The sequence below is a fragment of the Channa argus genome, chromosome 13, assembly GCF_033026475.1.
Source record: "Channa argus isolate prfri chromosome 13, Channa argus male v1.0, whole genome shotgun sequence".
NCBI classification, from domain to species: Eukaryota; Metazoa; Chordata; class Actinopteri; order Anabantiformes; family Channidae; genus Channa; species Channa argus.
The window spans coordinates 9,449,601-9,474,400 of NC_090209.1; the positions used below are offsets into that span (position 1 = coordinate 9,449,601).

At 40.1% G+C, this 24,800-nt stretch overlaps 1 protein-coding gene across 4 annotated transcripts in view; it reads left to right on the forward strand.

Moving 5' to 3' along the window:
- fgd (faciogenital dysplasia) overlaps window positions 1-24,530 on the forward strand; it is a 46,646-nt gene extending 22,116 nt beyond the window's left edge. Inside the window, exons 2-19 of one of the 4 annotated variants that reach the window (XM_067527287.1) lie at window positions 5,520-5,687; window positions 8,284-8,485; window positions 8,746-9,358; window positions 11,659-11,748; window positions 13,322-13,458; window positions 13,912-14,068; window positions 14,374-14,512; window positions 16,153-16,211; window positions 16,742-16,888; window positions 16,994-17,086; window positions 17,194-17,273; window positions 17,761-17,791; window positions 18,541-18,645; window positions 19,113-19,166; window positions 20,496-20,597; window positions 20,762-20,884; window positions 21,804-21,944; window positions 22,991-24,530. In XM_067527287.1, coding sequence (XP_067383388.1) covers window positions 5,520-5,687; window positions 8,284-8,485; window positions 8,746-9,358; window positions 11,659-11,748; window positions 13,322-13,458; window positions 13,912-14,068; window positions 14,374-14,512; window positions 16,153-16,211; window positions 16,742-16,888; window positions 16,994-17,086; window positions 17,194-17,273; window positions 17,761-17,791; window positions 18,541-18,645; window positions 19,113-19,166; window positions 20,496-20,597; window positions 20,762-20,884; window positions 21,804-21,944; window positions 22,991-23,236 — 2,687 coding nt within the window. In that variant the 3' untranslated portion in view covers window positions 23,237-24,530. The remainder of the gene's footprint in view (window positions 1-5,519; window positions 5,688-8,283; window positions 8,486-8,745; window positions 9,359-11,658; window positions 11,749-13,321; window positions 13,459-13,911; window positions 14,069-14,373; window positions 14,513-16,152; window positions 16,212-16,741; window positions 16,889-16,993; window positions 17,087-17,193; window positions 17,274-17,760; window positions 17,792-18,540; window positions 18,646-19,112; window positions 19,167-20,495; window positions 20,598-20,761; window positions 20,885-21,803; window positions 21,945-22,990) is intronic. The other 3 variants (XM_067527288.1, XM_067527289.1, XM_067527290.1) reach the window with 3 other exon arrangements.
- Window positions 24,531-24,800: the final 270 nt, after the last annotated feature.

Here is a 24,800-nt window from a genome sequence, read left to right on the forward strand (position 1 = left end):
ATTAACAATATAGATCAGCACCGTTGCCATAACAGTAGCATCTTTGGTTTCTCAGGGCACACTGAAGGAGATTGTTTTACAGAGCAACTTGATTTAGTTTTGGAATCCACAAGGTCAAATGCACTCAGATATTAACTCTTCTTTTTATGTTTCACCCACTGTTGACAGTTAGTGTAACATTACAGAAAATCCAATTTTGTTCTCTCTCTGTATGTCTGCTGTAGATTTCCAATACAACTTATCACTGTTCTTTCCACTCTCATGTTTTAAATTTTTAATAAAACACTTTGTCATTTGTGTTCTCTGTTTGTTTTGAGGCTCTACAGGAATAGACTATGACCGTCTAAAGCACTTTTCCAGCCATCTGCTGCCTTCTCTTCCTCTTTTCAACGTCTCAATCTCTCCCGTCTTATCTTCATGATATCTCATAGTCCTAATCTGTTGGAGCTGGTGAAATCTTCCTACTTTAGTGAGGGAGACATGTCAGTGTGCCTGCTGTGCCCGCTGACCTGATTTAGAGGGAGAGAACAGACCTAACAAGATGATTTATCTCCCCTTCCTCATTTGCCCCCAGCCCCTGGCAAGCCACAATACCAGTGAAACTTGAGGCACCAATAATTCTTAAACCACACAATAGATAACAGATGGCTCCACATGAACAGAGGCTTCAACAAAGTGAACAATGAATAGTTCTGATAACAGCGCATCATGAGAAATAGAAATAATCATGAGAAATAATCTGTCGCCAGATGCTACTCTATGTGATTGGATAGCTGTTGATCCCTCTGTGTGTGCACGATTTCACGTGCCTGTGTGTTAAGAAACCCTGTGGTGATCTAGGAGTTGGAGCCTTGTTAGTCTATGAGGAAAATCTGCTGATTGTCCGAGACTGAGGATCCGCTCAACTCCAGAACCCGGAGCAGCTGTTGTTGTACTGACACCGTTATTTCCTCCCTGAGCTCAGTTTCCTGTCTTAGTGTAAGTGAGACAGATCCTCTTAAAACAATGTTAAACTCGATCATCAGACACTGAGGGTGTCTGGTGGCCTCATGGTTAAGGCTTACACCACATGACTGGATTCCTGGTGGGGTACCTTTTGTTCCAGGCCATACCCCAAACTTTCTGTCTGCTTTGCTCCTCCCTGTAGGCTGGAGGGATTTTGTTAAAGGTTTATGTGTTTTCTGTTCACAGAGCATGTCTGCTTTTGTCAGTGCAAATACTAATAAAAAATAGTTTTGCATTTTCAAGGTCAATGCACCAAACATTTACAGAGTCTTCCACAATCAATCGATCCAGTTCTCAGCATCTTTCACCTGTTTGCTCAGTATGTTACAAGCAGTTACATTTTTGTTAGCTTTGAACATTTGGCTTGTTTTGGGATCATTTGATTGGCTATCTCTCAATTCCACTTCTAGAATGAGATTTCTTTGTCCTTCCTGTGGAACCTGTCAGCTTTTGTATTTACTGTTCTGAGCTCTACTTTATTTTTGTATCTGTGGGTTTGTGTTTGTCTGGTTTGGGGTGGTTTCTGAAAAGTAGATCAAGGTCAGCACACTCATTACAGACTCTGAACAGGGAGGGAAGAGACAGGGTGAGGGGAGAGAGCAGGAGAAGTGGATATGGAGTCATAGATGACACGGAGCTGAAAGTAATAGTGACACATCTCTAAAACCTTGGCTGTCTTTAGCTTTTTGGATTTGGATTTGCTTTCTCTACTTTATAGCTTTGCTTTCTTTATAGAGGATGAAAAACATTTGGTGAGAGTCAAGATATGTGGGTCTGTGGCGATTATAAATCTAAGACTCAAATCGGTATGATTCTGGGTGAAGAGAGTGAAACAGAGACACAGGCAGAATAAGAGGAGCCGAGCAGGTATAATGCAGGCAAGAGGAGACACACTTAGAAATTCCCTGGTGGTAATGAGGTGCTGTGCTCATAAAGAATGTCACTGAGATTCAGCTGTGTCTTGGTGGTGGGATGTCAGCTCAGCCTCACCAGGGGTTGGTTTGAGGGCAGGAGGCCTGATTGACTGGTTGCCTGGCTGTAGAGACTGGTGAATCAGAGTGATCAGTCTCTCAGACAGCACTGGGGCGAGAGGACTGTACTCAAGGGATGGTGGGTAATAAATGACTATGAGGGGGTTGGCTCAAGGCTGAGGGTGACTGACAGCCAGCGACATTTGTGAATGTTTTTTGGCGTTTTTGTGCTTTGAGTCTATGGGCCTTTGAGTTGTTTGAGGAAGATGATAACAAGAGCAAGTGAAGATTTTGTTAAAAAAAGAGGCATTCCTCAGTTTTTAAAGAATGGTTGACGGAGAATGATTAACGAAGGTTAATCAGATAATGATGCAAATTTTGGAATGTTTTTTGATGAAACTGCTTATTCTTTAGGATTTTATATGAATTTATTTATCATACAGTGCAGGGTAATCTTAAGGGATACATTTTGTTTTATTGGAGTTGAACTGAATTGATAAAAAATAATATAGGTATTTTTAAGTAAGTCTTATGATACAACTGATTAGAAGTGTTTTCTAAACCGAGTTCAAAGGCTTTTATATTGTGTACATCATGGCATCTCTCACTGGGCTTCTAGCTAAAGAAATGTGATGGCATTTAAAAACAGACTAACAAATTGCTCTTTGTGACATGCCAAGTTTTCTTTTGTCACTCAGACTTACCAGAGATTAGACCAGGCCACGTGCTTTTTGTGAAGGAGACATGACAAGAGTATCTTTACATTTCTAAAGAGACGTCCCTGTCAAACACCTGAAGGCATCTTAGTATTTCTGCATTGTCTAACTACACTGTAATGCACCCTTTCAGCTTGATGTGCTGCTTGTTCAGTTCATTTCCTTAGAGCACATTTCCTTACAGATACGCTTATTCTTTACTTTTAATTATGGGGATGTGCAGTGACTAATAGTGGCTGAAACTCATTCTGCAGGGCGAGGTTGTCATAATAACATACCTCCTGCAGAGTGCGTTGGTGATAATGTTATTGCATGTGTATTTTTTTTCTAATTGTCCCATGGATTCATCTCTCCGTAATTTGGAACTCAGCAAAGGAAATTATTGTGCGCGGATCAGTGTTCTCCTGTGGGTTTTCACAAAAGCCTTCTTAAAATCGCACAATAACAGATAAAGGTAATTTATATGTCCAAAACAATGTTCCTTCAGATATTGTTTTGCTTTATTTCTGGTTTGGGGAGAATATCAGTATCTGTTGAGTTGTGTGATGTGGGCAAAGCGATGTCCTGCGGGCCATGCAGGAATCGTTGGGCTCTGTGTGACACACAGCTATGTCACTTTGGCCCCGGCAGGTGGGAGGTTCTTGAATCCAGTTTGGCAAGTGAGCAGACAGGTGCAGCTTCACGAACACAGTTGGGAAAAGGGGTGTGTGTGTATCTGTGTGTGTTTGTGTGTGAGTTTGTGTGTGTGTGCGTATGTATATGTGAGTGTGTTTGGACATAATGCTGGACTGGCCTTTAAAGGACTTTCTAAGGTGTGTGATTGTGTGGGTGGGTGTGAGTGTTTTCCCACAAAGACTAGTTTCAGTTGCACTTTGGTAAACTAGAAGGGCTGGGTTTATTTTTATATAGACTGCGTTATGTGGGAGAGTTTTCCATTCACTTGTTATTTGGACTTTGGATATGTGAAACATTTAGAGGTAAGGTGGAGCCGACATTTTAATGCTGCTTAACAAGCTCATTTCTCACAAATTAATACCACAGTTGTGTGGGTTTTTTGGTATTGTTAGTGGTTAATGTGATGTGTTATTTTAGTCATAATCTGTGAGGTTTTATAAAAGACCTGTCAGCGTCAGCTTATCTCTCTGTGGCTCCTGTGTTGTCAAGCTCTTGTTTGGTGTCCGGCAGTTTGATTTGAGGGCCAGGTTTTGCTCCGATGTAACCATGACTACACTGCTTGCTTAGGCAGCAACCTTATGCATCCGTCTTCTCTGCTGTTTGGTTTTCCCAGAAATGACCCGAGCTTGTCTTGGGTCAAAGAGATCTTCACTAGGCTGTTGTTTGGCCAAAAAGACACGCTTGTTCAAGCTCTTTTCTCCTGACTTAACCCATGAGTCATGTCTGATTTAGTGAGTACTGTATCTTAGCAAATATTGACAAGTGGCTCAATATACTTCTGCTGCTTGGATCCAAATGGCTGGTCAGTGGCGATATAAAACCAGTCTACTATACATTTGTGATCCTCAAGCCTTATCTTTTCCCTTGCATGCTGTTATCCCGCTGTGGTGAAGAGATGGTGGGAAAGCTCACAGTGTGCCACATGGGGAGAACAGCACAGCAGGACTCATTACAGACAGACTTTTCTCCTCCCACTGCCTGCAGCATGGCTGAACAACACCAAATAAGATGTGCCAGGGCTCTTGTGGGTACTCCGTGCAATTTTGGGATGCATTTCAGTTGAGAATGAGTTGGGGTGACTATAATCCATGCACTTGAAGAAACTGTGATGGATGACTTTAGAGTGTATAGTTAATATTATAGTCTACTGAGCAACATCACTGTGTTGTCATAGACAGACCCACAAAATAACAACAGAAGAGGACAAAACATTGTGTTTGTTGCAAATGCCAGATTTCGAGTCCCTTAATTAAAATTCTAATGTCTAGTCATGTCAAGTGACCACAACAGCACTGCCAAAAAATTACAACTTCTATCCTGCTTCATGCCTCATACATCATAAAATGGTTGCGACTCAGATAATAGATAAAAAAGCATATTGGATGAAAAAACTCTATGTATTTCTTTTTTTCCATGAATATATTAGGTACATATCAGTGCCCCATCTGATCTTCTTTCATCTCAAGATGACCTACTATTCCCATAGCAGTCTTGTTGTTGACAGACCAAATATATGTGACATTTTTATTCTTAATTAAATTAATAATTGCAACAAACCTTAGTACCAGTTAATTATCGTATTTTCAAAAAATGAGTTTACAAAAACAAACAATATCCAAGTGCAGGTGTTAATCAGCAAAATCCCGAAAATGAATGAAACAAAATGCACATGAATACTTTTCATATACAGTTTAGAGTGAAACCAAACTGCCAGACTATTTGTTATCATTAAAATCCTTACTTTGATTTGGATCAGTCACAGTTCTACATTATTAAGCGATGCATTTTCTAACACACATGCACACACACACACACACACACACACACACACTAATACAATTTATTAACAGATGTGCTGAGAAGATTAAATACATCGGTCGGTCACAGCATGAAAGAAACAAATATGCAGCCGCTGTGCTGCCTGGTTCCATAGGCCTGGTGTCAGGATGGATGCTGCAGAGGTTCTTTTCCTCTCTGTATTCCCTCGTTTTTCCTCCAAGGGCGACAACCTAAAACACACACTGAGCTCAAGGTCATTACAGTACTGCATTGCTCTAGCAGGATTATTACATTGTGGGTTGTGCATGTGCGTTTAGATGAATCTCGTTATATCGATCAGTGCCTGATACTGTCTTTCATCGTGTCTCTGCAGATCTCCCTGCCCCCCCTCTGCAATACCAGTGTGGGTCAGTAGATTACCTGTGTTCTCCACGTCTGGTAAAGAAAAATACAACTAGACCATGTCACGACAGGCCTGCCATCAAACCTCGGCCCCAGCCCTCCACCTCACCCAAGCCGCCAACTGCACAGAAACCTCAAGGTAAAATACTGTGACGCAATGTGGCCCCTTGAAAGATATTTTTGACAGTAGTCCTGTCACTGAAATAGCAAAGAGCACCAGGATCAGAGCCCTGCTATCAAGCTGTCATTTATTTTGCTTTGAAACACACATTTCTATAACATGGAAACATAACATGGTCGTCTGTCTGACCTCACTCTGTCACTCACACAGCTCAGTAGGTCAACTCAGCAAAAGCTGCAGGTGTAAAGCAGACCAGTGGCTTCCCAGAGTTTGTGTTTTGGCATTTGGAGAATCCTAAATATGAACAACATGTGCTACGTTCAGGGAATTACTGAGAAACATACTGGGACATTACTCTACAGACTTAACCCTAATGTTTAGAGGCTCACAACTAGTTCAAGTGTTTCAAATATGGAGCATGATGTAAACCATGCTCACTGCCTCACTCTATACTGCACACACTGATCAGCCACAACATTACCACTGTTTTTCCTAATGATGTCAAAGGTGCAAAGTCTCGGCATGACTACTGAGAGCAGTCTGCAGCTACACAGCCCCATGCACAGCAAAATGTGATATACTGTGTGCACAGTTGGTAGAGGTACACAAGCTGAAAAGACTCTTAATAAATTAAAAGTACAAAGCAGATTATGTACATTTTACTTAAAGTACAAAAGTTAAATTCACTAAGAGAACACAACATTTTAAACGATCCTAAATATGGGAATTGTGGCAAAATATGTAGAGTAATTATTAAAGAAATACGGATCAAAGATCAGTGTTGGTAAAGGTGAAGCTGATTTTAACTACTTCCTGTGCTGGTATTTGGTTAACCCAGAATGATACATCAGATTTTATTACTTCATAAAACATTTTATTAAATCTATATACTCTTTTAAGAACATACTTTTAAATCTTTTATTGTCTTTTCATGGTACACCTTTCTTTAACTTTCAATCTGGACAAAAGGTGCAAACGTTTGATTAATCGATATATAGGTTTTCTATTAAAACCACCAGGTGGTATTAATGTTGTGACTGATTGGTGGTTATGGGCAATTCTTTATGCCTAAAATGGATTGGTGATGAAAAGAAAACACCTCCGTTATCGTTAACCTGAGATGAGATCTGTTCATTTGCACAAGCAATAGCTATATAACCTTTTTGTTATCCCAGCTGCCCACAGTGACATGTTCACACCACTGCTTTTGTTTGATCAACAGTCCAAAATCTAAACCTACCAAATGTAAAAAAGCTGCTTATTTCCATCCCAAACTGTACTCTGTGAAAGCAGCTCAAATACTGTCAGGAAACTACTGATTGGAACTGTTCAAGGGGCAGCTGCTAAAATTGAATTCATGTTTCACTGTCTAGAATTCGGTAATGCAAGTTTCTACTGTCCCTCATAAGGTTGGTAGAGACACCCTTTGGCCATATTGAAGTGTCTAACTGGTTAATTATATGGCAAGAGGACCTTGTTCTGCCTTCTTTGGACTTCCCTTTGTTACATAATTGTTTTTGTGTAATCACATCAAAGTTCTTTTACCTTAGACGCTGTATTCATTAGTTTTGAATATTGCTACAGAAAAAATAAACAGCTAGTGACCTGATAATCCTAATCAATAATAATTAAAATCAATATGAAGTGAACATTTATGTTTTTCTTGTACTTTATTGTTTTTACTAATTTAAGACAAGATTTAAAAGTTTTAAACATCTCAACATTTTAAAATGAATAAATGATTGTTTCCTACTTTACCCTTTTTCTGAACAGTATTTCCCAAAATACTTAACTTAATACACTTAATACTAATTAATACTTAAAATATAGTTCATTATAAGCATTATGGTATTTTGCATTTTTCTTATTTAAAAGTCTCCAGATTTCATAAAAACTAATGTTTGAAATTATAATTTGAAAAAAAAGTTAATTTTGAAACACATGAAGGAGTCCGGTCTATCCTGTGTATCACAACATTTTTGTAAGCAGAAGTGTACTCGACCTCATTATCAGACAGTGACACAAACACAGTAACGCACACACGCACACACGCGCGCACACACATGCACACACACACACACACACACACACACACAGAGGAAGTGCTCAAACTAACATCTGTAACATAGTCACATTTTCTGGTTTCAGATATTAGGGTTTCCGTAAATGAATGGATGCAAATATTTATACAGACATGGGACAGACAGGGAAATGCCCTTTTATTGTAGAGCCACACATGTGTGCATTTTTTTTGACAGGCCTTTCTCTGTCTGTGCTTCTTTTTTTTTATCTATCTGGAAATGCGGTAGCTTACACACACACACTTCGCAGCATCCTGTTCTGAAATAAGGAAGTGAGCCGATAGCCGAGCTCATAGTTGATCTCGTTCTGCACCACTACTATATGTTTCCTCCGTGGACTGTATTTTTTTCTATTTGGACGTTTGTCTCAAGGATTTGCGAGGAAATAAGCAGTTCTAACACATGGACATAGCCATGGAGGTTTTCTCACTTGGATTTATACGAGTTACTTGATTGTTTTTGCTAATGTCTGCAGCCTCATGCTTCTCTCTTGCTCTGCTCTCCTTGCTTTGTCTGGCCTTCGACATTTGTAGTGCCCCCTAAACCTGTGCACCTGCTCGCCCTTGGGCAAGACAAGAAACCTAAGAGGATCCCCCCAGCACCCTCGAGGCCTCTGCCAGCACCCCCTCCTCCACCTAAACCAAAGCCAATTCTGACCCCTCCTGGCCTGGGAGCACAGCCACAGAGAGAGGCACAAAAGGTGGGACTGCTCATCGAGAGATTTGAGAATTCGAGGTAAGGCATCAGGATGACATTTCATCTGAAATGTTGCCCATTTTGACACATACACTGGTACTTTGTAATGATTTAGGTGTAATTGGGGCATGTAAGAAGGAGAAATTTTATTATGATATCTTTTACTGTACCTATTCCTCAGATGAAACAGCTTGAAAGATAAAACTGAAAAACGATTTCGTTTTCCAGTGGTATCGTTTTTATGACTAATAATATGCATTTTCCTTAAAACAGATTTGACAGTGTCTTTAAATTTTTAGGGTCCCCATCCTCGGGGTGCTCCCACGGTCTCAGCTGCACCTGTGTTTGAGAATGGACACTGCATCTGACATCACTTCGTCCTGCAACCAGGACAGCATGGCAAAGGCTGCAGGAGACTCCTCCTCTATCGACAAAATTGCACTTGACACCTCCGAAAAGACTGATGAGGTGTCTGAACTTTCCTGTCTTGGTTCCATGCACATCAATGGCTCAGATGATCCTGGACTGGAAGACATTGTGGAGGATGACATCAGACACAGTGTTGGTTGCTTTGGTGATAGGGAGCAGGAGGGAGGCTCCTCCCAAGAGCTCTTGGACAATCCGGACTCTTCGGAGCAAAACGGGAAGATTCCTAACCGAGACAGCGGCATTGACAGCCCATCATGCGCCGCAGAAGGGGAAGGGTTCCCAAATGAGGGTGCCATCGATGAGGAGGACAATTACGACAGTGTCACTGAAACAGAGAGCGTGTCCTGCGTCACCTTGGGCAACAAGCGTGACTCAACACAGGATGAGGACAGTGACTTAGATGAGGGGAGCAGCGGGGAGATACACTCTCTGACAGACGCACATACTGGGTATCTGACAGATACGAACCCAGAGGCACACAAAGTAAGTACCTCACGTGTCAGAAACCTGAGCAATCATAATTAATAGTCTGATATATCAGCTCACATCTCCAAAGTGCTCATTAGACGTTGTGCCCCCACATTGTTGCAACCCTTAATTTTTATTTTGATGTTTTGTTTTGTTAGATTTTTTAATTTTCGAAAGTTGGTAGGGCTTCTTTAAACTGTGCACAAAAAGTTCACATCAGACTGTCTAACTAACTTAGATGTAGTGGAAAAGTAGATTGTGTAGATTGTATTGTTATCACAGCGTGGGTCAACATTTTCAAAGATGACACATTAGACACAGGTAATGGCTGCAAGATCTCAGAGCTTAAGTTTTAGTTTTTTCTCATCCTTCACTTTGACTATTGATTACAAACAATACTGATACCGCAAACTGTATCAGGGTTTTGCTCACTGTGTAATCAGGGATTCCTTTATGGGAGACCAGCTGTTTCTGATAGAAAAGCCTCAAAGTAAAGTATTGCACATACCAAAGAAAAAGAGATTCTAGAGGTCATGACAGAAAGATAAAACAATGTGAAGTGAAAAAGGACAAAAGGTCAGACAGACTGAAAATGTTGAACAGCATAAATTTGTCGCAGAGTTTTAGTATTGTAGCACCGACTTATACAACAATGCCAGCTCGGTCTCTTAGTCACACATGTCACATGAACGCACAATCACACAGCTTCTGTTGAACGCCCACACACAGTCAGGTATCTCTGCTCTCCAGCGCTTCCTGATCCCAACACTGCTGAGTAGAGGAAGGGTGTGTTGTTATGTGTATTTTGTTTGCTACTCATTTTGTGAATGTGGCTCGATAAATGTCTCTGACACTACAGTTGGTATGCTGAAGGCTACATAATGACAATCTTGCCACAGAGGATGTGGGTTTTGTGAGCAATGTTCATTTGCGAGAATAGACAAGCTGAGAAAAGAAAAAAGTTGTTCGATTTTGGGTGTTATCATCTTTGGAAACTTACAATTTTTAGTTCCACTTTTGTTCGTTTTTAGTGTTAGATGATAATGCTGGATTTCCATATAGTATGTGGTGAAAGTTTCATGCTTCCATCTCTGCCGTGTGTGTGTGTGTGTGTGTGTGTGTGTGTGTGCATGTGTGTGTGTGCGTGCGTGTTGTACGTGCATTTATGTGGGAGACAGCTGTTGTGAAAGCTACATTTTCACAATACTCTGTTTTACCCTGATGTGTGTTCTCTGTCATTGGGATGACCTAACAGGCATTATCGTGTTTTACTTTTAATCATAAGGTTTTTAATGCAATCTTTGCTCCTTCAGAAACAGCTCTTCACACACATTGTACCACATCAGCTAATAACTTACAGTATCATATCAATTTCATCGGTTACCACGGCTGCACTATACCAAAGACTAAAATAGAGCTGAATGTCAATTTACAAGAAGTGGCTGCAGATGTTACTGACTCTTGCCTCAGTTCGAAGCATTAAATGATAAGTGTTGATTTTTATGTCTGTGAAAAGTCAATATGAAAAAGATCTAAATGAATAATGGAAAAATCAATTCTTAGTGTCTACTCTATAGACAAAGCCTGATAAAACTCATTTCTGTGAGCCATGCAGCTTCATTGTGGTCCACAAACACACACCAGTGAGCCACTGAAGTTTATTTTGAGCAGATCACACATATACCATCGAGCTGAGACATACATAAATGTACAAATACACAGATGAAAATTATGGCTAATGCAGTAAATATACTTAATTCTGCTGTTTGTTTAAAGTTTCTAATAACTATAGTGCCCAGCTGTTTTATGATTTGGCCTTTTTGAAATAAAATCTGTGAGGCATTGCTTTAAGAGCTATATCATAAAGAACTTGAGACTTTACGACACAGAGTTTGGTGTGGTTAGAAAGCATTGAGATGAAGTAGCAAGTAGTTTTGTGCATAATGCAAAACTGTCTTTAATCTCTTTAACTTTGTTTTACAAAAACGTTGCTACAAGAAGTAGTATAAAGGTAAGTCAGGGAAACAGGATTTGCAGTGTACAGTGTTTTAGTTAAGGTGTGCTGAATGATTTATTTGATTTGATTTTTTTGTACTGGGGCTCGTTTTAAATTTCATGACTTGGACTCTCTCGCATCTTGTAATTACCAAAGTACTTTTGGCTTTAATTGTTGAAATGTAACTGTCATCTGGCTTGAACTCATGTTAAAACTCACAAAGAACTGAATGGTTTCCTCAGTAATACGCTGAAGTGTCTGCTCAATGTGTCTTGTCATGTCTGAGATGTAATTTATGGTGTTTGTATGTTTCTGTCAGTGCTCAGAGGCTCAGAAGCTCCTGAACATTGCCAAAGAGCTTCTCCACACTGAAGAAGCCTACGTCAAACGACTCAACCTCCTCGACCAGGTAACGTGGCTCCTCTCTCTGTTTGTGGCTTTGTGGGTGTGACAGTGTGAATGATCGCCTCTGGTCCACATTTTTAGAAATGTACATATATATTTAATGCCTAACGTAAATGCAGCTTTGTCTTCCAAATTAGCATTGAGTATGCATATATGCACTGAGTAACAGGGCACATCTGTGTGTGGTTGTGTGATCCCCACACACAATTAATCCCATGGATTTGAGTTTTGTGTTTCTATTCTCTTAGCTGTATTTCTAATTAGAACGTTTGCTGGGTTTTATGCTGGTGCTGTTTAATTTCTTTCTATTGAAACACACAAATATTATTCTAAAATATTTTTTTCATCAGCCAGTCAATAATATTTATACCAATTTCCAAACATCTAATCAATAGTCCAAAGTCTAAAAACATCAGTTTGATATAATTGAAAAGAAAGAAGAGCAGTTAATACACTGTCAAAGAAGGTCATTTTTTTTCCCTGTAAAATAATTTAAATAATTTCTTGAGTATACAAAGTGGCACAGAATTCTAATGCAGCACACTTTTCATATTCCCTAACTGCCATCACTTGTAAAAAAAATCCCTTTGTCGTGCTTTAGACTCTGGTTGCTTTCTATTTTCATATCTCAAGTCATGAATTTCTATTGCACACTGCTCTGCTGCCCCTTTTGTTAAATTGTCTCTCATTATTGTAAATGAGTTCTTGCCTTTTCCGTCAGACACCATTTGATTTCACTTTGTGATGACAATGTTTTCACGGTGGTTGAGTCTTCTTCCTCTTTGTTCAGCTCATGTGGTAGAGGAGGTGCACAGATGCCCTATCACACAACACCTATGGTTTATTCACTACTAAGAGCAGAGAAACTTCTCCGTAAACTTCCTGTTTTTGATACACTACTTTCACACGACACTGGTTTCCCAGGAAACAGTCGTGTCTATGAATTGTTGTGGATGAAAGGGAAACAAAAGCTGAGGGAAGTGATGGGTGAAGTAATAATTGCAGGAGTAACAACAATGGTTTTATTAAACAGTAAAAGCTGCACAACGTCTTTCCCCATTAACATGAATTTTCATTTAAAGAAAGTATCCATTGATTAATCTATTAGTCCCAGTATTGCAGGTTTTGTGCTGACCAATCACGATGGGCCATTTTAATGTCATTTCATGCAATTTTGAACAGTATAAAATGAAATAACTGAAAAGGAAAACAATCAATAGTTACAGACATAATATAGTATTTGTGATTTGCCTCAGAGTGATTTGAAATGATTTATCATAAGTGACAATTGCCAGTGTTACACCCCAAACAAAACTCTAAGTAAGTTTTTAGTAAGTAAAGTTTGTATTTGGTAGTTTGTCTAGTTTATAGGATTGTTCCACAGTAGCACGTGAACAGCAGGAGGGCTAATATCTAGCAGGTGGTCACGCAAGCTAAAGTGTGTGTAAACAACAACACGAAAATCTGACTGTCAATATTTAAATTCCTTCAGCGTGAATTGAAGCCAGACCAGAAGTATTTGGAAATACTTGTGTTAGATTCTGTATACAAATGTAATCCTTTTTTTTCCACCTCAGGTATTTTGCACTAAGCTCACAGAGGCTGGAATCCCTCAGGATGTCATTACAGGGATCTTCTCCAACATCTCCTCTATCTACTGTTTCCATGACAAGTTCCTGCTCCCTGAGCTCAAGACCCGCATTACTGGAGAATGGTGAGGGATACACACCCAGCAGATAAACAGCTTTTCTACCATATCAATGTGGCATTATTCGAGAGGGGATTTGGCTCTGTATTGGTCAGTGGATTTTGTCCAAAAGCGGGCTATGCTCAGGGAAATCACCATAATAAAGTCACTTTATGATTTTACTCACTTTATTTTTGGGAACTCATCTCATCTAATGCTGCAACTTGTAGGATATGCATTTATGAAGCTGCATGTATTACTGAATATAAACAAATAGCTTTTGGTTTAGTGTTTAATTTAAATACTAAGAAAGACATTTTTAATTGCTAGTTTCTTCTCATGGGACAATATAAAAATGGTAACAAGCAGAACTGAAGTTGGTTTAAATCGCCATACCTTAAGGGAGATGGAGAAAATAAAGGTTTGACCTTTTTTTTTTAGGCTTTTAGGACAAAATCAATCTGTTTATGTTTGCTGTAGGGACTCCAACCCACGTATTGGAGACATCCTTCAGAAATTGGCTCCGTTCATGAAGATGTATGGTGAATATGTGAAGAACTTTGACCGAGCCATGGACCTCGTCAACACCTGGACACAGCGGTCTTCACAGTTCAAGAGTGTTGTCCAGAATATACAGGTAAGATTGTGAGGTCCTATTACTGTATTTGATTAAGTCCTCCAAGGACGTGACACTGTCTATCCTACGTCTAAAATTACTTGTGGGGAAAACTCTGGTCACACGTATCAAATGATTCGCACTGTGTTTTGTTTGATTCAAAACTGTTTTGGTTGCAGTTTAATAAGTTTTTAATGTTCTGTTACCCAGCGAATAATGTTATAGGATTACAGCCTGAGCATATGAAATCTCTGAGCTCCCTGTTACACAAACCATTTTTGCAATTAATCACTTGAAAATCTTTGTTTTTGTGTTTGAACCTACAGAAACAGGATGTGTGTGGGAACCTGACGTTGCAGCATCACATGCTCGAGCCGGTCCAAAGGATTCCCCGCTATGAGCTGTTGCTCAAAGACTACCTGAAGAAGCTGCCTGATGACGCTCTTGACCGAAAAGATGCAGAGAGTGAGACATTAAACCAACTCTTTCGGTTTTTATCTGTGCTTCATCTGTGCCAGTAAATCATGACTTAATATAAACCTTATCTAATCACCTAGGTGCTGTAGCTTTTCTCTTATGGTCCAAATGTACAAATACACTGGTTCAAACCACCCATTGTGCAGCACACTGCGCAGTTAATGGTTTAATGCACTTGCGATAATTTAGACAGCTCTTGATTCATTTGTCCAGCCTAAAATGTGTGACTATGATTTTTTTAGTTGTTATTTTTTTAACAGTAGTTTCCTGTACAAGTTGATCGTTATTCAGCTATATTGATATATTTTTGATATTTGTCTCAATAACATAAAGGGTTTGATAAGCTTGGTTGGAATAAATTATTAAAGCAATAGGTGCTCCCTCCATTCAGCTAGAAGTTCCACAATAATTAGAAAAAGCAGGACTGTGAGGGTGTCAATGGTAAGACCAGAAAGGAGGCAAACCCATGCAGATCCATGAAGGGCTGATAAAGCAGCTTGAGTTGTAATGTGCAAACGATCAGGAGAAGAAGATATTTCAAGGTCAAGAAATTGGTACGGTATAAAGTCAAATTGTCACGCAGTGAGTAACTAGTCCCACACCAAACGGCCACTTCTCCCCTGACTCCAACTGTTTGTGGCCCAAAGACACAAACTGACAAACAACTCAAGTTGTCAGTAGAAAAATTCCTTTTGCCAGTGTTTGTATGTAAACACAGCTTGTTTGAGAAGCGTAAACCTCTGAGGAAGGCACTCCTTGCACAGCTCAGTCCTCGTTTGGGAGCTGGTTCATGAGATTTGGCCCACATGAAAAAATTGATATCATCATATGTTTGGATATTTGAGGTATGTAACCCAGTTTACAGTATAATAACACACCTATAAACGCTCAGAACTCTCAGAAACTGTTCTCCCATGTTCCAAGTTAGATAAACTAGAGAAAATGACTTTCTTTAACTGCTAGGTATTGTTAATGCTTGGAAATGTTTGTAGAGCCTTGACACTGCTCCCAGAAAGACATTTTTAGGAAATACCAACCATGAAGGAGTGGCAAACAGTTAGGCAGAGGCCTGGCAATGGGGTGTTGGTAGAGGTCCACAGACTAGACAGAGTAATCTATCATGAAGCTGATGCAAGCACACACAGCAGCTCCAGCGCCTTTTGTTCCACACTTAGTTAGTATAATCCATGTTTTACTGTTCTGCTTAGTGCTGTCTCTACCTACTGCCCGGTGGAGACCGATTACATCAATGCATCAGTCTTTAAGCCCAAAAACTACATTTTACATAATCTGTTTTCCTCCCACGTACATGTGTTCATTTACACGATCTTTACCACTACCCCCTCTGCCTGGGAACACGTTTCTCTTATCTAGTCCAGTTGAAAAGCACTTTGTCATAGTTGTTTAAGCTTAATTTCCCCAGGACATGTCTGTTCTGTTTATGTAGGGCATGATTAAGATGGCTGACTCAGGTGCTCACAGACATTAGCACCAGACTCTCTGCTGGCTAAAAAACAGCCTAATGCACACATTGAGTTTGTGTGTAATATTCGACAGTTTTACTCCATTATGTTATTTTTTTTTATTGTGGTCTTTATGCTAATAAGCTTGTATTTGCAACATTACAGAGGCACTGGAGCTAATCTCTACCGCAGCTAACCACTCCAATGCAGCAATCAGGAAAATGGTGAGACTTTGCTCAACCCTACATGTCATTCATCTGTTCTTTTCTTTCATCACCTTTTAAACCTGTTCACTGTCTGGCGGAGTTTTGTAGAAAATAAATAGCTGATGTGTTACTAAATCAAACAGTTGCTGTCGCTGATGCTGTACTGTCAGTCAGCAACATTGTACGTGTTTGTCTAAGGGAGAGAACAAGTTGAATTAGTGCAGACAGGAAATGGCTGTTTCCTGCCTTGAGTTTCACAGCCTGCAGAAGTTTGACTTATTTTCTTTAACACTCATCCTCCTCATCTCTTTCCCCTGTCTGTCCATGATACTTGCATTTCTCACATCCTTTAAACACCTAAAGCAGACAAATGTGTTTATAAATCAATATAGAAATATAACACCTGCATTCTGGCTTGCTGAAAAACCCATCGCTGAATGCAGGGCTGATAAATGATAACAAAATAACCCCCTCTGCTAAAGTGACATCTGTTTTTTTGTCTCTTCTGCTTCTGAAATGCTCATCCTCATGTTCCTTTTGTATTTCAGGAGAAAATGCATAAACTGCTGGAGGTGTATGAGCGGCTTGGGGGGGAAGAGGACATAGTTAACCCAGCCAATGAGTTAATCAAAGAAGGACATATCAAGAAGATGTCAGCAAAAAATGGAACAGCACAAGACCGATACCTTTACTTGGTGAGTGGACTGAAGATTTCAGTGAAATATCATCCGGCTAGAATATGTCTTGCATCATATTATCTGCACCGTTCCTCATCTGCAGTGTTTCTGTCTCCGATCTAGTTCAACAATATGGTGCTATACTGTGTGCCTAAACTCAGACTGATGGGGCAAAAGTTCAGCGTCAGAGAGAGGATTGACATTGCTGGCATGGAGGTGCAGCCCTGCTTTTTTTTTTTTTTTTTTTTTTTTGTCCTCCAATCTAACCCCTTCACCTCAGTGCATATCACATAGATCACATTTCCTCTGCCTTTTGACCTCAGGTGCAGGAGAATGTGAAGCAGAACCTTCCTCACACATTCGCCATCATTGGCAAACAGCGTTCACTGGAGCTGCAAGCCAGGTAAATATCATTTATTCAGTTATAAAGCAAACTGTCTCGTGCAGAAATGCCACTTTATAGATTATAAATGCTCAGTGCCACTTTTCATGACCATGGCATTGTCTTTAGTTACATGTTAAGTGATAAACTCAGCTCACAAACTAGCGTAGATAGTTAAGTGACTAAAAGTAACATGTGCAGCTACTGAACACAAAAAGCCAGTCAGCAGGTGTAAGGTAAAGATAAAACTATGCAAAAATATTTCTGAATGTAAATAAACACAACCAGCAGAGACAGAAACCAATCAAACTTGCTGCCTTCCAACAAAAGTAATGCAGGTTGTGTTTATTTCATAATTAAACACTTTAAGACTCCATACATGTCTATTTCAATGTGGGTTTATTGTCTAAGTAAATTATATTTTAGGTAAAGGTCAAGTCATTTCATTTGTTGATTAGTACTTTTTACTAAGATAAAATAATCTCATGATCTTTCATTTGCTTTTCAGGACAGCTGAGGAAAAGGAAGACTGGATTCAGGCAAGGATCACACACATGCTCACATGCATACATGGTCTGTCCCACTTTGGGGCCTATGCCTTTGGTGGTTTGGCTTTATTAGAGAATTGAATTAGCAAAGATTTCATCCCAACGTACATTCAGTGTGTTTGGGAATTATATTCTCTAATAAAGCCCCTCATTATTGCTCATTGAGCCTGTTATCACAGTCATTTTCTCACAGGAGGAAGAGGATATTGTAATATTTCAGTTGGTTGTAAGGGATTTTGCTGTGTTGTTAGACTGTTTGTAAGCACAAAGGAGGTGGTGAAATAAATTGAAGGAGCCTTCAGAGCAGCAAGTCTTTTTACTTACTGCCAGCCAGGCCGGCCTCCAGACTGTGACACAGACTGTGACACAATAGTGAGAAGACCATGATGCTTTGGGATGTGTAATGGCATTGTTGTTGTCATTAGTTTGGGGTGTGATTACTGCAGTGAGCATGTCACAGACATCTTTGTTTTCTACTCAGGCAGGGGAAAGAAGGTCACCTTAACACATCACTTTCTTTTTTAAAGTCAGTTTAACTCAACTCAGTTCTCTGGAACACTCTGTAACATGAGATTAGACTTTTTTACATCGTGCTGTGATCTTGCAACTTAGCATATTTACTGTCTTTGGTCTGCTGACGTGTCTGATCTGACAATCTTACTGTTTTGCTTGGTTTCCTCACATCTTTCTTTACCTCTGATCTCTCTTCCTCTCTCCTCTAAATCTTTTCCAACCCTCAGGTGATCCAGGCCACTATTGAACGGCACAAACAAAACAGTGAAACATTCAATAAAGCTTTCAACAGCTCCTTCTCCCGAGAGGATGACCATCTTCCTGAGTCACCGGTCAGTACCACACTCGCTAAATCACTTCATTGATCACTCCATTAGTGGGTCATCCTGTGCTGTGATCACGAGAGGCCAGTGGTACAACAAAGAAGTCCATCATAGCCTGGTCTTTGTTTGCCTAAACAGCTCTCCATCTATGGATGAGGCAGTATCATAGACACATAAAGAAGCTCTTTCTTTCTGTTCTGTCAGCCACACACGTAGCGTCTGCAAGTCTCGCCTCTCAGAACTCTCTCATGACCTAATAGGGAAAGCTCAAGTGTATACAAAACTCTTATGGATCTGCTTTGACCCACTTAAGGCTGCCTGGAGCTGAATCGTCAGCAAACATAACTTGACATAAACCAGAGGAGCAAATTTAACAGGTCCACACTGACACCTAGTGGCAGAGATGTCTAACCGCAGGAGCACACAGCTGTTGCTCGACAGCACAACTCATACTTTATGTTGGTTCTCCTCCTCAGAGCCCCTGGTGCAGCACATCCGTGGATTCGGATAGTGAAAAAGTGCATGAAAGGGTAAGATACTATTATAGAGAAACTCTGGGCATCTCATGTCTCAGACTGTTGAACTGTGGTCTATTTGCTTTGTGGGTGTATTAGTTGGCTTTTAGTAATTGTGTTATAACTCCGTTAGGCAAAAATCTATTTTGGAATATGCACTAGTCAAATGTAGTATAAAGACATTAAACAAAACCCTAAACTAGATTTTGACCCTTTAGGACAGGACTATAAGTTTGTATTTCACACACAGTTTAGGTACCAAACTAATTTCCAGTAAACTAAATAAACTTTAATATGCCATGTTGGGCCTGAGGTCTCTAATCATTCTTTGTCTCATTGGCTGTGTAGTTATGCCCTTATGGCTCATTGTTTTATAGTTTATTTATAGATCCTGCATAGGCCTGTGGCAACATCCATCTGAAAACCAATCAACTACTAAACCTGGTGTTTCTGGTGTTGCTTCCTCGTAATGGTGGTTTTCAAGTCCTGCACATCTGCAGGTACTGCTTCGCCTTAACAGGTGCAAGAAAACTAAGAGTGAAAGAGATATCAGTCAGCTACAGCCTGTACATACTCACAGTCTTATTAAAAAGTGGCTAAATCCATTTCAAAATTTGTCCAGAGAAGATTACTTGTGATTTGGTCAAAAGCAGGAGGTGACAGAACATGTGGTAGCATTAGGTTTCAGATAAAGCTACAGGAGTTAGCATGGCTAACAGGCTCACATCTCTCCCTCTCTGCAACTTCCATTATTTTATTTTTATAAAATAAGAATTGTATAAACAAACATTACTTCATAAATGAGACATCAGCAAATGCCCCTCTTTCAAACAATCTGGACTGTGGATAAGATCATTTACTGGGTCAAAGCTTAATCAAATCAAACTGTAGTGAACAAGGGAAGAAGGTCAATTCACAACCTGAATCAAATGTGTCTCTCAGGTGAACTTCGGATGGATGGCTTATTATGGAGATTATAAAATTCCTGGCTTGAGAGTGCTAGGGGTTACACCTACTTCTCTAAGGAAAAATGAAAAACAAATTGACAGAAAGCCTTCATGTTATCTGTTTAAAACTTAGATTGATTCCTCTCTTTATGCCACAGTGCAGCTACCTGACAGCCTGTAGTGGGGAACACTTCCATATTAGCTCCATTCTAATTGTCTGTAAAAGAAGAATAGTGTGCCCGTGTTTGTTTTGGTAATAGAAATGAGAAATGGAAGACAGGCAGCCAGACAAACTACTAATGAAGCAAGACAAGCCGTCAGACAATCCTTTTTGTTCAGCTGTGCTGTAATTGAACAGTGTCCTCAACACATGACTCAGTTGTATTTTCTTTCCTAGAAGAGTTCCAAGAAAAAGGAGAAAGAGAAGCAAACATGTAAAGGCTGCAACGAGAATTTCAATTTCACCAAACGCAAACATCACTGCAAGGCCTGTGGAGCGGTGAGCATGGACTGGATAAGGGAAATTTGGGCATAAGGGTGTAGAAATTAAGGAAAAGAAAAAAATTTAGGAACAAGTGTAAAATAAACTTTGAGCCAAACTAAGTGCTAACTGAGCAGCTTCTCAACACCATCTCTCTTTCTCTTTCTGTCCTTCTGTCCTAGGCCATCTGTGCAAAATGTTCAAAGACCTTGGACAACAAAACGAGCCGAGTGTGCCCAGAGTGTTTTGAAGCCAGCCTGGAGAATGTCAGTGTTAGTGAACAGAAAAAGAAAAGTGGGCCTGAGGTGAGACACACATTTGTAGACTGTTACAAACAAGAACATGCATGCATGCAAACCCGCACACACACACACACACACACACACACACACACACACACACACACACACACACAGAGAGAAAGATAGTTTAGTTTTTAGCCTTGTCCAGCCTTTTCATGCCAGTCCAAGAGATCCTTGTCTCCATGTATACCAGTGCTCCATGTCACCTTCAGTGTCAGTCAAATCATTTCAAACACACTGAAATGCATATTGTCCACATGCAGCATGTGTACATTTGTGAATTTAGTAATATCCAAACTGAGTGATCAGCTAATCTTTATATGATGACTAATATGATAAAGAGACCTTCACCTTCAGACTCAGCAGTCAGGCTGCCTCATGTTTCTCTGTCACAGTTTGTCTTCTATTATCTGCAGATCTGTGAACAAATGTCTTTTGTGATTACACCTAATAGCTAAAGAGGGCCTTGTCTGTATATAATAATGACATTTTCATATTCTTATTCAACTTAGGTTTGTCTTTTGTCTCTAGTAGCTGCACTGAAATTTGGCACCACATGGGGGAGCTGTATGTCATAAAGCTTTAGACAAATGGCAGCAGCAGTTTGGACACCTGTCCATGTACAAATCTCCCTATGTCCTACATTGTCGTTAAGCACTAGTGAACAGCTGAAGATATGTGCTGTCATTTGCTCATCATAATTAAAGCTGTAATTAAACATTAAATATGATTACAAATTAGTTCATATCAACTGTAGTTGCTGTAGCAACTGAATTTTATTTTACATCCACAGCTCATTGTAGAACAGCTCAGCACTCAGTTCAAATCATTGTCAGGTCAAGATTTGCTCAGTTGTACACTGGGGAAATAAATGGTCAGTGGACCGCTTGTATATACTTATATTATATTACTGTATCTTCAGAGACAAATATCTCTAATGGCGGAAAACTGTCTACAATGTGGCCACCTCCAAGTGCAGGACAAAGGAAAAAACTGGACAAAAATGTGGGTGTCCATCACCAAGGCTGAGCCACTGGTGTTGTACTTGCAGAGCAATGGGCAGGTAAGAGTTAAAATCAAAGACACCTAAGATAGATGTATGTTGCTGTTGCTGTAAAATATATTTCCTTTTTAGTTGTGTCATTTTGCATTCTTTTATATAGTTTATGTAGTAATACACTCTATCATCTGAATCCTTTCTACCCACAATAGTCTTCACTTAAATGCAAATGTTAAATTTCATGTCTTTGTCCTGTTAATTTAAATGTGCAAATAAGTTCACCCACATGTCCAAATTAGCATAGTGCTTCGATTGTCTCTTGCATCTTGCTGCATCCATCTGGCTTTTCTGTACATCCTGCCTGCATCCTCTTTTTGAAGCAGAACATCTGTATGGTGGTGTGCCTTGGCACATCAATGAGTGTGTATAAGTCAGACCTGTCCATCCCTGCCCGTGCCAGATTGTCTGTGCACTGTCTGTGCTCTGTAGATTGGGGCCAGGAGGATTTGGTTGTCCTGAATCTGACCTCAGGTATAGCTGCTGCCAGTGCCGCTGCTCCTCTATGTGCCTGGGCTTTACAGTGCACTGTTGGGCTGAAGCAACTCTGTGGATTTACTGTAGTAGCTTGAAATCTTGGCGCTGTATGCAGCAACAAAATCTGTTCAAAACATCCCAAAGAGATGTGTACAAAGAGTGGTTTATATGATTGACTTAAAATTAAAACATTCCCAAAGCGGTCATGTTTGGAAAGCTTTCCACTGTCATTCATATCAGAGTGGCACAGAAGGGAAGTCAGCCTGTTAAAGCCTCCCTGCGTTTCATTTCCAAGACTAATGTCCCACTCCCACTGCAGAAAGCTGCCATTCCAAAGATTAGGATTAATGGGAGTTGGACAAGCATTTTCTGATTATACAGAAAAAAGAGGGGGAAGGGAGGGAGGAGGACAGGGTTCACGGTACATGCTTGCTATAATATATTCTCCGGCAGCTGAAGGGACAGACAGCTGCTCACTGTATTTACAGTGTGTTTTCTCTTTCCATTTCTAGAGAAATGCAACTATGGACGCTAATTACTTTCTTCTGACTTACTTATTTTTCTCATTTCTGTAGGATACTAAGGGGGCACGGGCTGTGCCTCTACCTGGTTTCGAGGTGAGCATAGTAGCGCCATCAGCAGGCGAAAAGTCTGAGATTAAACACGCCCTTCAGCTCCATCACCCCCAGCAAACTTTGCTCTTAAGTGCCCAAGATCCAGAACTTCAGGCCAAGTGGATGAATGTCCTCTCCAAAGCTGCTCATGGAGAAATACCCACTGATGCATCGATGAGCCTGACTGAACACAGGAAGAGTCAGTAGTGGCCATGTTGGAGCCACAGGACTAAGCTCCCACTCTTTCCCTCATCCCTCCTTCTCCTGTGTACAGAGCACACATTACTTGAATTCACTTTACCTTGGCACTTTTTTTTTTTCCTTTTGAAGGACCACTCAGTCCTTTAGTATGCCACTTCAATCTTATCCTCGTGACCACACGGCTACTTCTTTTTCTCTTCCTCCATTTTCTGTCAAAACACAAGAAGGACTATGCTATCAATGCCACCGACACCACTATGTGTTGGTGTGTATATGATATTTCATTTTATGTCAGTGTTTTTAACATTTGGAGATGATATTGAAGAAGTCATGTTTTTTTTAATTAATGATAAAGGTTCTTGTACATTATGCGACGGTGTTGTGAAGCATTAACTCTTACAAGTCTCTTACCATTTGTGCAAATGTGTATGTGCTGTATGTGTGTGTGTGTGTGTGTGTGTGTGTGTGTGTGTGTGTGTGTGTGTCTGTGTGAGAATGTGAGCCCCCTCCCATGTTTATTAAGTATTGAATGTCAGTGTAAGAAAATTGTGCCACCTCTCTGTTCTCCTCACCCCTGCTGGGACAAAGTGGCAGTTCGGCTGTGTATTGTACAGTATGTATACTATAGTGTGAAGTAAGGAAACAGGATAAAAGACATTTTAACTTAAAAAGACACAGATGTGTATATTTGTGGCTGGCCACCAGATGCTCCCGCTCTCAATTCCTGTCTTAAAGACCCCCACCACATGCATTTCTCTCCTGTATTGGTAACTTTCTCCCATCAATGTCATATATTGTGATTCGTCCAGTTGAGAGTACACAGTCAGAATGGGGCCACCTGTCCTCAATTTTGACCGTGTGGTGTAGTTTCAGTCAATCAATATCTCCACTTTTAATAAATCCTTTCTGTGGATTTCTCTATCTCTTTTTCTTGCAGCATTGAAACTTGCTTGTCTCCCTTTGGTGATGTGATTAAAACCAAGTACTGTACTGTAAAACTGTGTATTCTGCCTTGCCCCCAAACCCTGCTCCCAGCAGCACCAGCCTTTAAGCAAAAGTAGCAAAAAACTTGTGATTGGATCTCTTTGTGCATGTAAACTCATTCATATTTATGTACCGTGCTTGAAATCTTGCCCTTGTCCTTCTTTTTATGCTCATAATTCATTCTTCTCGTACTGTAAGTGACCGGACTCAGCAGTAAGTGTTTCAAACATGGATTGTGCACAGTGGAAAAGCAGTCAAGCATATCATCAATAAACAAGTGTTGTGGCACATTCAGTACCACGCTGTCCAAGACGAACTCACGTCTCAAGCTTTTGTTTTTAAATGTGTTTTAGTCACACATACGTTCTTAAAGCTGGTAAAAGATTGCTGCACAAAAAAAAATCAAAAACAGTATATTAACGTTCATTCACTCCACCCACTACAATATCAGTATGTTGCATTGATATCGCGCACTAAACAGTATATAATATAATGCCAGGAGATATTCGTTTTAATATACTGATGGGATGTAAGAGGATTACTGACCATGTGCCGTAGTTTATAGCACCAACTGTATGTGCAAATA